Here is a 13,740-nt window from a genome sequence, read left to right as displayed (position 1 = left end):
CCAAACGAGTAAAAACACTGAGATTCCTGAGAATCAGAGTTCTTACTGTATGAGACGGGAAATACAAACATAAGAAGGGAGGTGAGGAAGAATTCAGTGGTATTAGATAAAATAATTATTTAAAAAATATACTCTAGCCATTTCTAAGCTCCATCCATTGGAAGGTCCTAAAAAACAATGTCCTTAGTAGCAATAAGCGCACACCTGGATCTTGGTTTTTTAATATCATTTTCCGTTAAAATGAAGCAGAGCTCTTTGGAGAAAAGACCGATTCCATTTCTGGAACAGGAAAATACAAGGTGAGTTGGGAACTTCTTGTACCATTAAGTAAAGAAATGCTGCAAGATTGATGGGAAAATACTAAAAGACACAGGAGCCAGCTTACATGGGGCTTCCACTGGTTAATTTAGGAAAATTTAAACATTCAAAGAATAATGAGGGTAATGGATTGTAGCACATATGAAAAAAAATCCATCGGTCCACAGTGATTTGAAAAGAATGATGAAAGAAAAACAATAGGAGGAAAGAGGAAAACTCTTCTTTACTGAAGACTGATACCTAATAAACAGAGAATAATCTTATCATTATTAAAGAACTCACCATATTATAATACAATCATCAATGTAATAACTGACTGATAAATTAGCCATGAATGGCACTACTTGCTGAAAGTTTGCTGGTAACAGGTATTTTAGTCCTTTTGAGCTGCTATAACAAAATATCTTAGACTTGGTAATTTATAAACAACGGAAATTTATTGCACACAGTTCTGGAGGCTGGGAAGTCCAAGATCAAGGCACGAGCACAATTCAGTTTCTGGTGAGGTCCCATTCCTCACAGATGGTACCTTCTATGTGTCCTCACATGTCAGAAGGGTAAAAGGGCTCTCTCAAGCCTCTTTTATAAAGGCACTAATTCCACTGAAGAGGTAGCAGCCCTCATGACCTAATCACCCCCAAAGGTCTTACCTCTTAACACCATCAGTGGCAGATGGGGGGACACAAACATTCAGACCGTAGCAATGGGAGAGTTACATAAGCCTTAAAATATCACCTCATGGACTACTTATTAATTACAATAAGGAAAAGAATACTTTTCAATCGAGAAATATGAAGATATTAACCACATAATCACACTTACCGCACCAATAATGGAACAAACCCACAATGTTAGTCCTGATATGATGCAATGGGAAATATCACCTATGTAGTATTCTTGCCAAAGCTCTTAAATCCGATTCTAACCATGAGAAAATACACAAATCCAGACTGTGAAGCATCCTACTAACAAGTGGCTTGAAGTCTTCAAAAATGTTACTGCCATGAAAGACCAAAATAAAAAAGTAGAAAAATTTTCCTAGTTTAAAAGTAATCAACAGACATAAATGCAAAACATAATGCTTGGTCTTTGATTGGATCTTGAGGGTTTTTTAAAAAAACACATTATTGATGAGACATTGGGGAAATGTATAATTTTATTTCCCCAATTTTATTAGAAAAGCTAATTTCTTAGTATTATTGTATCATGCTAAATTTCTTGGACATAATGATACTTTGATATATAGGAGAATGTCCTAGCTCTTAGGAGTTGCATGTTAAAGTATTGAAAGTGTCATGGTATCTGTAACTTACTGTCAAATGGTTCAGAATTTTTAAAAAGTATATTCTAAATGGCATGTGATATACTGGACAAGATCTTGCAATAATAAGATATTACTGGAAAAACTAGTAAAATCCAAATGAAGTCTACAATTTTGTTAATAATAATATTCCAATATTACTTAGTTTTGACAACTGAACCAAAGTTACTTAAAATGTTAACAAGAGAAACTGGGTGAAAGGTGTACAAGAACTCTCTTTACTAAAGATGCAACTTTTCTATACAGCTAAAATTTCCAAAATAAAAAGTTAATCTTAAAAATCTGAATTTTAGGCCGGGCGTGGTGGCTCACGCCTGTAATCCTAGCACTCAGGGAGGCCGAGGCGGGTGGATCACTCAAGGTCAGGAGTTCGAGACCAGCCTGAGCAAGAGCAAGACCCCGTCTCTACTAAAAAATAGAAAGAAATGATCTGGACAACTAAAAACATATATATAGAGAGAAAAAATTAGCCAGGCATGGTGGCGCATGCCTGTAGTCCCAGCTACTCGGGAGGCTGAGGCAGAAGGATTGCTTGAGCCCAGGAGTTTGAGGGTGCTGTGAGCTAGGATGATGCCACGGCACTCACTCTAGCCAGGGCAACAAAGCGAGACTCTGTCTCAAAAAAAAAAAAAAAAAATCTGAATTTTATTTAGAGAAAGACAAAGCAAATATTGGCAAAATATTAACAATTAGTAAATCTAGGTGATAGATGTATGAATGTTTATTAGCCAACTCTTTCAACTTTTCTGTAGGCTTAAAATGTGTCAAAATAAAGTATTAAAGCTACAGAAAGTTAAAAATAAAAGACTGGAAAAGATATTCTACAGAAATACTATGCAAAAGAAAATTGGTATTACTGTATTGTTAGACAAAGTAGGCTTTAGGAAAAAAAAAAAGAAAAAGTACTAAAAAGAAACACTTTCTAATTAGAAAAAGTTCAATTTACCAGAAAGATGATATAAATTCATATACATCTAATAACACAAGTCTCAAAATATATAAAACAAAGACTATCAGAAATATAAGAAGATATAGATTAAGCCATGCTCATGAAAGATTTTAGTATACTTCTCAAAAACGGAAAGAATAAAGAGAGAAAACAAAACAATAAGGATATAGATTTGAACAATTCAATCTGCAACTCTGACCTAAAAGACGTGTATGGGACTCTAAAATTGCAGAATATACATTCTTCTCAAGCTTACATGGAACATTAGTAAAGACTGACCATACACTGGGCCATAAAGCTTATCTCCAGTGCTGGAAGGAGGCACAGGGCAAGCTTTCTGTGGTGCTGGCACTGTGCCAATCCCTCACTGGTTGGTGATTATACAGGTGTTTGCTTTATTGATAAATTCCTTTTTTGGAGGTGGGAAAGACAAAAGGTCCATTTTTTAGGTGTAAATTATGTATTTTTGTTGTTCACTCTTTGTGTATGTACATTATATTTCAAAATTTTTAAAAAGCATTACAATTCTTTAGAAAGGCACTAACATACTATCAATATAATAAACCCAATGTAGCCTACTTTTCCCTCAGCATTCAACTAATTGCTGTTTCTTCAGCTGAGTACCAGATGAAGTAATGGGCTTATCCGTAGAGGCCTCCTTGTACAAAACTTATGTATCTTTAAACATGAGAAGCATTTTCAGCCAAGCAAGAAGCTCATTTTAAGAGAAACACACAGCAATTGAGACTCAGAGAAGAGGGGATCCATAAATCCCAACTCACATTTAATCCAAAGTAGTACAGGTTCATAGGCTCATTTAATAAAATGGGCATAATCACTCACGATATTAAAATTAGTTTCCTTTCTTCCTTTTTTCTTTTTGGCCAAGCATATACTATTTAATTCACCTAAGTTAAACAAAGTAGGCTGGTTTTTACACATCAGGAAGCACTGCTTAATTTTGGGAACTAAGGCTATGCAGATAGAAGAGAGCAGCAAAAGAATCTAGAGGAATACAAAGAAACAGTTGCCCCAAAGGAACATGATTATAAAGAACATGATTATAGCTTACAGTAATCTTAAACCAATACACCCTGGTATATTCGGAGTCGTCTTCATCATTGGTAACATTTACTAAAGGCTTACTACTTGCTAGGCACTATACTATATTTATGATTTTCCTAGATCGGTTCATCTAAACATCTCACAATAGGCCTACAAAGCAGGTACGATTATTAGTTCCAGTTTATAGATGAAGACAGTGAGGCTCTGAGTAATTGGCCAAGATCACTCAACTAGCAAATGGAAAAACTGGAAATCTAACCTAGCTACTCTGACGTCAGAGTATGTAACCTTACCCCACTATGCAATACAGCCTGCGCCCAGCAGATAAATGATGATTTGTACTTGATAATTTCTGAAGGATCTTTCAGTTCTAACATTCTACGATTTACTTCAATAAACCTATGATAAAACATTCACCTAGGCCTGGTAATCTTTAATTGTGGAGAAAAAAATAAGAAAGCTCAATAAAATCTGTTTACATGACCTCAAAGTCAGAATTCAGGTTCCCTTGGGTTATCAAAATGGGTCTTTCCCCATATTAAACCCATCAAAAAAAGAAATATTTTTCTTCTGTTAGTCAATGCCTTACATTTTTTCCTCATATGAAAGATAGATGGCACAGAGAATATTAAAACACATTTCAGCAAGAATAAAAGAAAAGAATGTTAATATAATCATAACATAATCCTTAAACACAATTGGATTCAAGACAAATTTGGTAAATGCAGATTTCTAGGGGGGGAAATCCTCTTTTAAAATGCCTAAATTTAGTGTAAATGAAATAAACGTATAAACTCTTTGATATTAGCCTTGAATATTGGTTGTTATTTGAACATATTAAAGCTTTAAAAAGCCTCACAGAATGTAGAACCTGTTTGTTCTTCATACAAAATAGTGATCATAGTCAAGTCAAAATATTCTCGTTTAAATCATTGTGAGATTTCCTTTCATAAAAACACAAAACTGTCTAATTTACTAAAAAAAAAAATAGAAAGAAATACAGCTAACTCCACAAATGAATATACTATAAAAAGCTGCTAGATATTCCTTAGCTTTCATAAATAGTATAAAGTATACGTCATTAAAAAAAAAAAAGTATGGCACAAACCATTTCTCTTAGAGGCCCAAAGAAGGAGAAAAAAATTTATTAGGTCTGGGAATTAAAGATAACTTGGTATAATTGTGGTTACATGCAGAATTTAATGGTTAGACATAAAATCTATTTGGTCCAGCCTAAGGTTCTCATAGCAAGTCAGTAGGACCAATCAGAGGAGTAACAGTATCACCAAAAACCAGAATAAATCTCTAATTTGCATGAGTTTAATGAACCAGATAGATAATTGTATCACCAATATCTGCCCGTAGCCCATTTTCAGTGAGATGAATTTTCTTGCTCATGAGGTCCACATCGAAAACAGCATGTTCAGAAATAGGGGTCTTCTCAGTGTGCTCTTTTCCCAGGACGGGAACTCGTCGAGGTCCCAACAGTGGATCATCAAATCTCATCAGTTTCACTTTGGAAAGGTCTACAGCAAAAGAGATTATCAATATGAGCACTAACTAAAGTCGGTGAGTCAAACCTATGAATGAGTCTAACAATTCACGTTTTAATCACACTGACTGTTACATCTAAACAAAAATATTTTCATCAAATTATTAAATAGGACCCAATCTCAGGAGCAAAGTCAAAATCTAACAAATCTTCATCCCCTTTCGGCTTTTACCCAGATCAAGTTGTCAGAGATTCTGTATAACACATCTCTTGGAATTATAACCTGAGAGAGAAAGAGTTGAGTGTATTTTTCAGCATCATCCTATATGGTCTCTCAAATCACTTTTTATATGCTTCAATTAACCATTCTACAAAATGTCAAAAAAGTCTAAAACTTATTTCTTTTCTTGTGTGTTTCCTGGAATACATTAAACCTGCAAGAATTGTAGCTTTTCTTGGAGATCCTTTTGGAGAAATTATTACTCTAAGAAAAAGCACTACCAGTTTCTTATTTTGCCCAAAAGATGAAAGCATTTGTATAAAGTTGATACGAGATAAGGAGAGAAGGAGGAGGGCAAAGGGAAAGGGCACAGCTTCTAGAATTTTAAGCTTTAGAATGAGCTCCGATATCTATCCTGCTTGAGATTTTTCTGATCTGCTCTTGTGAAAGCTGGTAAGAGGGCTCCTGGCAAAAAAAAGCATCTGTCTCTTAAACAAATTTATGATCCAACAACTCTGCAAACAACTGAGCCCAAGAGAAATTTATTTCAGTAATTCAGAGACTTCCCAACAATTTTATTTCAGATGGTGGAAAAATACCAGAAATTACTAAAAATACTAATTCTGGGTTTATACCTCATTCTAAGTGTAGCATGGCTAGTTATGCTTAACTTGATACACAAAAATAGAAGATATTTTCTGAAATACTTCCTACTCCTTTCTGAAACAGATCTCTGGGTGGTCCGTGAGCTACACTCCCTCATGTTGACTCAAGAGTATGAAGCTTAGCATGAGAGGAATAAGAGATAAAAGGAGACATTAATGCAGCTGGCATCTTGCCAGACATATAAGTTATCCATGCATTCTGTTCTCTTTGGGAAACAAAAACTGAAAGACTAAAAGTTTTGAGATGAGATCTTGGGGCTTATAGAGCAATTACCTGAGACTACCACAAAAGCAAACCCTGTCTCAGAGTCTCTGCAGAGACCATACAATCCATTCCCTGACACAGCATAAGCCTTGAAAATTAAAATGGGAAAGGAGCAGGCAGTTTTCATGACAGCCATAATCTTATTTTGGGAAAGAATATAATTCATTTTAACAGCTATTGCAATTCAACTTGCACATCAGAAGTACCAAATATTTCACTATAGAGGCAATGACAAGTCCTGCCAGCAGATTTTAGGCATAAGGCCTTTTACTGCAGATCTGCCTCTCTCTCTCTCTCTCTGAAACAGACCTCCCTGGTTATTCCAAGCAATTGTGAATCAAACTATTTCAAAGAAACCTTAATACTCAATCAGACTTCTAAGTGACAAAACACATTTGCTTTGATGTTTCACTATGTAGTTCATTACTGTCAATAAGTTCTTGGAGCTTTCTTAGTGATTTTACTATCTTTTCTTATCCCAGACCTCCCTTATCATTAAAAACATTGACATTTAAGTCTGTAAACACACAAGATTCAAGACCCTTAGAGAAAAGACGAGAGTGACTGAAAGTCCCTAGGGATTGATAATGTGAAATGGAGTCTTTCACCTCCAAGTTGTTAGTTCATATATGGCATGGGCTGGGAGTGATTTAAACTCATTATCATCAAATAGTTACTCAGTGGCCTTTGTGGAGCGAAAGGATGGTTTTAGTATAGTTCCTCCTGGCCCAACATCACAATCAGCTTCAATATAATTGGCACTAATTGGATGACTTGCTGGCTGGCTACTGGAGCAAACAGACCCAGAACTATGGTTACTGAGTTTAACTCCTCTTCCATCTCACATGCTCAATATACTCAGCCCGCTTTCGGAAAAGTATCAACGTTAGATCTCTTTTGCAGATACTTAAAGGAATATCAATTTCAAACTCTCCTTAATGTTTCTATTTTCTAAAATTTACAGTAGCTACTAATACTAAACTTGAAATACTTTATGATAATATTATTCACTGCTAATACGATAAAGGAGATAAGAATTATGCCAGAGGCTCAGTGAGAAAAAACAAGAGATAGTAACACATTTCAGTACAACTCTGCAGAACCTAGTCAGTGCTGTATCTCAGTACATTAAAAAGGAAGACAGATTTAACATCATATAATACAGTTTTTAATACAGGAATACATCCTCTCATGTGCTACAACCTCATAATAATCCTATCCAGTGGGTCCACACAAATACCTATTTTCTTTAAAAGCCTTCAAGGCCTTGTTCTTCAAGGGTAAGAGTTCTTACAAAATCTTCTCAATATAAAATAGCCAAATGGCAGGCACGAAGTGGCTTCCTATATGTTCACATTTCCAAATTTTCAAGTTCTGCTTCTTATGGTTTATAAGTTCTAAGGATGGTACCTGGTATAACTGAGGGAACATAATAAATGCATATAGCAACATGGATGAATCTTGAAGACATTTTGCTAAGAGAAATAAGCTAGACACAAAAGCACAAATACTGTATGATTCTACTTATATGAGGTACCTAGAATGGTCAAATACATACAAATAGAAAGTAGAATAGTGTGGTGGGAATGTAAATTAATACAGCCATTATGGAAAATAGTATGGAGGTTCCTCAAAGTATTAAAAATAGAACTACCATAATCCAGCAATCCCACTACTGGATATATGTCCAAAGGAAATGAAATCAGTATGTTGAAGAGATCTGCATGTCCGTGTTTATTGCAGCACTATTCACAATAGCCAAGATATGCAATCAGCCTACTTGTCCATCATCAACAGATGAATGGACAAAGAAAATGTGGTATATTTACACAACGAAATACTATTCAGCCATAAAAAAAGAATGAAATTCTGTCATTTGCAGCAATATAGATTAGCCTGGAGGACATTATGTTGACTGAAATAAGCCAGGCACAGAAAGACAAATACCCACATAAGCTCGCTCATATGTGGAATCTAAAAAAGTTGATCTCATGGAAATAAAAAGCAGAATGACGGTTACTAGAGGATAGCTAGGAAGGATAGGAGGAGATGGCAATGAGGAGAGATTGGTCAACAGGTACAAAGTTACAGTTAGATAGAAGAGTAAGTTCTAGTGCCTAGTAGGGTGATTATAGTTAACAATAATATATATTTCAAAATAGCTAGAAGAGATTTTTGAATGTTCTCACCACAAAGAAATGATAAATGTTTGAGGTGATAGATATGCTAATTATCCTAATTTGATCATTATACATTGTATACATGTATTGAAACATCACACTGTATCCACAAATATGTACAATTATTATGTATCAATTAAAAACAAAGCTTAAAAAAAAGTAAGTGGGTTACCAGGGACTGGGAAGAGGTAGAATGGGGAGTTACTCTTTAATGGGTACAGGGTTTCAGTGTGGGATGATGACAAAGTTCTAGGGATGAATGGTTGTGATGGTTGCAAAACAATGGAAATTGCACTCAAAGTCACTAAACTATACACTTAAAAATGACTAAAATGGTAAATTTTGTTATGTATATTTCACAATTAAAAAAAAGTCTATAAACAATAAAATCTCTAACCCTAGTATACTGCTAGTGACGATGCTCCATACACAATGAAACAAGCAACTGGTATTTCCTTCCTATTAATACACCCTTCTCCCCTTACCTTCACAGGTATAATTTTCAAGGCCCCATCCAAACAATATTTTATCCATAAATTCATACCTGATTACCACAGCTGGAAATAATCTCACCTTTCTCTGTGCTGTACATTTTATCTGCATCTTTCTTATTGCACTCAACAGCTTCTCCTCAGATTATGATTATGGGCACAACAGCTGAGTCTCCTATCCCTTCACTAGATGCAGCTCCCAATGCCTCTGTGGACTCCCCAAACCCCTAGTACAAACATAGGAGTCTCTACGTACACAGTTGTTTATAAGTACACTACATGTGGTAGTCTCTCAATAAATGTCCACAGAATGGAGATGAATAACTTCAACAGAACACAAAATAATGGTAGAATGAATTCCAAAGGGCTATTTCAAGTCTTCTATTTTAAATGGATTATTACTAACCTGAATATCGTTCCATAAATTAGGTCACTGTCTGAGAATTTTAGTAGAAAATTTTTATAGTGATAGAAAGTGACCTAATCAACTTTTTTTTTTTTTTTGAGACAGAGTCTCACTCTCTTGCCTGGGCGTGAGTGCCGTGGCGTCAGCCTACCTCACAGCAACCTCAAACTCCTGGGCTCAAGCGATCCTACTGCCTCAGCCTCCCGAGTAGCTGGGCCTACAGGCATGTGCCACCATGCCCGGCTAATTTTTTCTATATATTTTTAGTTGTCCAATTAATTTCTTTCTAATTTTAGTAGAGACGGGGTCTCGCTCTTGCTCAGGCTGGTCTCGAACTCCTGAGCTCAAACAATCCGCCTGCCTCGGCCTCCCAGAGTGCTAGGATTACAGGCGTGAGCCACTGCGCCCGGCCCCTAATCAACTGTTCATTGCTGTCAAAAAGAAAAAAGAAAGATAATGCAAAATAGAGAATCTCAACATTAATTTTTCTTCAGAGTTCAGAAGAAAAATAATACACACTAAGGGACACACTAAGTCCCTTCACACTCTGCTCAGCCTAAGACCTGGCTGGATGATGAAAAAGGAAGCCATAAATTATTACATTGAATCAAATCACAGAAGATGTAGGCTTAATCTTGATAAGAAATTAAGATTATTTAGGCACATTGTTTAGACTTTAGAAGAAAGAATATGAGCTTTGAAGTCAAATAGACCTGAGTTTGAATTCCAGCTCCAGGATTTACTAGCTGAAAGAACTTTTCAAATTACTTAGCCTTTCTGAGCCTCCATTTCAACATCTGTAAAAGGGAAATAATAATAATAACTTCTATGTTGTAGGGCTGTAAAAGGATTAAATGGCTAATATATGACACACTCAATAATTTTTACTGTTTCTCTTCCTTTCCCAGGAACAGACCGACCTGGGCAGGTTAGTTTAGAATATTAAAGATACATGTTCCTTAATTACAAATACTTCTGAGAGACAGAAATCACTTCTTATAAATTTACAGCTAGGTGGAGTCTTGGAAAAATATCTAACCCAGTGTCCTCATTTTACTAAAAGAAAAATCCATTTAGAGCTTAAGCCAACCATGGTGACTCATGTCTGTAACTCCAGCACTTTGGGAGGCCAAGGTGGCAGGATCGCTTGAGGCCAGGAGTTTGAGACCAGCCTGAGCAACACTGTGAGACCCTATCTCTACAAAGACTAAAAAACTTAACCATGCACAATGGTCCTAGCTACTTGGGAGGCTGAGGCAAGAGGATTGCTTGAGTCCAGGAGTTCCCGGGCCGCAGTGAGCTATGATCATGCCACTGCACTCCAGCCTGGGTGACAGAGCAAGACATTATTTCTTAAAAAAAAAAAAAAAAAAAAAAGCTTAAGTGACATGGCAAAGTCACCAAGCTACCTAGCCATAGAATCCCACAAAACACATAGGTCTCCTGATTCTGGGCCCAACATACTTTCAATAATATCACACAGCTGTCCCTAAGAAGCTAGCTACTTTTCTTTTCCCCAACCCTCCTGCTTAAAACTCATCAAATCCACAAGCTACTGCCAAATGTGAGTTTCAGGAAAACCACTTACCTTTGATTCCTCGGTCCATTTTCATTAAACGCCTAATTATGGAATCACAGTTATCTCCTTGCCTGATTTCAATTTTGGCTGAAAAGTGGCCATTGGATGGCTGGGGATTCACTAGGGAAACTGACACACCAGGCTAGGAAAGAGAAAATAGCTGTCATAGAAAATCAAACTTGAATACTTACAAGGGAGGGGAAATCTCTGCTACATTTTTAATGCCCAGTGAAAGACAGATCTAATTCTGGTATCCTAAAATCATGACCAAGGCATACTCAAACATAAAAGAAAAGCTGCACAAGTTCATGCTTATAGGTATTATATGTTTTTAGGTTCAATGCCTACGTAAAAATGACTACAACTATATATATCAATACTGATGATGCACAATTACAATAATCACATTTTCTCTTCTATAATCGCCATCATTCACTGAATTTCTACTATGTATCAGGCATTATACTAAGCACTTTATAGCAATTAGTTTCATATCCTGAAAGGTAATTCCAGTTCTCTTGGACTCTTTTTTCACAAATGAGAAGCTGATCACACAGCTGGTATGTGTGTAAGTGGCAGGGATTAAACCCAGTTCCATGCCATACTACCTTTCACATTATAGAAGCTATATAGTCAAGGACTCTGTTTATTATTAAGCAGAGAAAGTCAACTGAGTCTTGTGAAAGACTTAAATACATAACATCTTAATGGAATACTTGAAAATGGTTTGAAATAAATACATTTGTATAAGAAACACAAATTTCCTATACCTATCTCCATGGCCCAAATGACTGTACTTTAAAAAGCTGCCATATCCTGATGTAATGAGAATATTGGTTACATGATGATAAAATTCAGGAAGTATCCATGATCACGATTACCTTATTCTTTCAAAATAGACTTTTTCTGTTTGCTAGGTTTTCAATTAAATATGGTAAAAGTAACAGAATATATCTAAGTCCTCTGCTTACCAAGAAAAGGGCATTTTATGGACTCTCATGATTGCAGTCCCCTGGACTTTGCCAAATGCTGCCGATCTGAATGGATACTTTGAGACTAAATAAATGGAATTTTCAAAACCTCTAAATCCTATTTATCTTCACCAATAATGGCCAAAAAATAAGAGGGGGAAAAAAAGCAATTCCAGCATACCTTAAGATCATACATCAGTCTGGTTTATACCAAAAACCAAAAAGCATTAAAAAACAATCAAAGCAAGACTCATCTGAAGTTTGAAAACTCCTTTTCACTGTTTAAAAAGGTCTACATTTCAATTTCTACTGTATTTTTTCTAATAAAAATCAGGGTTTGAAAATCATATTTTTATTTTTTAAACCCACAAATAACATCTGACAACACCCATAATAATAAAGTAAGGAAAAAGTAAGTATTGTACCAATCAGGGAATTAGGACACCTCAAGTCCAGCCTCATTTCCAACAAATGACATGGCCTAGAACAAACCAATTACTTAATTTCTCTGGATCCTCCTTCCTTCCATCTTTAAAATGATGGGTTTAGATGTAATGATCTCTAAGGTCTCTTCTAGCTCTAAAATGCAGTGATTCAAGTGAGATTCCTTCAACTTACTTCTGTTCTAAAAACATTAAGTGGTTTCCCAGGACAACAGTCTTCCTTGACTTTATCTTCTGCTTCAGAGGCAAACTTGACTTCTATGTGTTCTAGCTAAATAGAGGGGAAAAAATGGAAGTCATTAGTATTACTTAATATGATTGAAATTAATCATCACCTCATTTCACTAAAAGCAAAACTAAGTTCTCCACTTAACATGAAATGGTCTATGCAATTTTATTATTCTCCATATAAACATTAAATGAAATCTGTAATTAGTTATTTAATACTCAGATGTTCCATAGTATTATTTATATAGTCGTGTTTACCATTTTCTATAATGAAATCTGGTGTCTATCTGCATATAAGAAAAATGGGTATCAGCATATAAAAGCCTTCCCCTTAGACAAGTTCAGAAATTTATCATTTGAGAACATAAGGCTTCCATTTAAATAAATGGAAGAAAAGCTCAGAAATATACCATACTACACATGCCTGAATATAAGATGACTCTCAATGTAAGGTATATCCCCCATTCTCCAAGTGAGAAGATCCAAGAAGAGTTTTTTTTAATCTACATGAATACATATGAACATTTTGAGATACACATAAAACAGATACCTGTAACTATTTATCAATTTCATTAACTCATTTAAGATAAAATGCTTATTTAGAAATAACTTTCTTCTATCTCCATATTTCATGAAATAATTTTATTCAAACTCTAAACCTACATTTTTTTTTACTTTAGTGTCTTCGTAATCACTAGAACCACTTTTTCAGTCCTCTAACAGTTCTCTAGAGTGAATTATTTTTCCTTCTGCCTAAGTCATCTGAGAGACAACATATTTAAAATCTATATATAAAGTTATGACTAGGGCAGAAAGAGGGGAAGTTACAGATATGTGAAAGCTATTGGTACTGTTTTATTCTTGGATTGGGTAGTGGATTCATAAATGTTCATTATTTATCAATTTAAAAAAAACAGAGCCAGGCATGGACCAATGATGATATATCATGAAGCACACAGATTATAATTAACCCAATTCTATGAATCTGAGGTCTGAAAGGGAGGGGGGAAAAGAAGTAATTCAGAGTACTCCATAATATGAAAGACTTAGAAAGCATTTGAATATAAGGTCTCTCTTCATTTTTTTTTTTGAGATAGAGTCTCACTCTTTTGCCAGGGCTAGAGTGAGTGCCGTGGCGTCAGCCTAG

The 13,740-nt window shown here is 35.4% G+C and overlaps 1 protein-coding gene across 1 annotated transcript in view; it reads right to left on the bottom strand.

Annotated features, from left to right (window-relative positions):
* Nucleotides 1–4,783: 4,783 nt before the first annotated feature.
* LARS (leucyl-tRNA synthetase) overlaps nt 4,784–13,740 on the bottom strand; it is a 78,364-nt gene continuing 69,407 nt past the window's right edge. The window contains exons 30-32 of the mRNA XM_012658244.1: nt 12,541–12,636; nt 10,961–11,093; nt 4,784–5,179 (exon numbers count right to left, since the gene is read on the bottom strand). Coding sequence (XP_012513698.1) covers nt 4,974–5,179; nt 10,961–11,093; nt 12,541–12,636 — 435 coding nt within the window. The 3' untranslated portion in view covers nt 4,784–4,973. The remainder of the gene's footprint in view (nt 5,180–10,960; nt 11,094–12,540; nt 12,637–13,740) is intronic.

Source organism: Propithecus coquereli, unplaced genomic scaffold, assembly GCF_000956105.1.
Source record: "Propithecus coquereli isolate 6110/MARCELLA unplaced genomic scaffold, Pcoq_1.0 Scaffold58, whole genome shotgun sequence".
Taxonomy (NCBI): Eukaryota; Metazoa; Chordata; class Mammalia; order Primates; family Indriidae; genus Propithecus; species Propithecus coquereli.
This window is presented reverse-complemented; position numbering and strand designations above follow the sequence as displayed.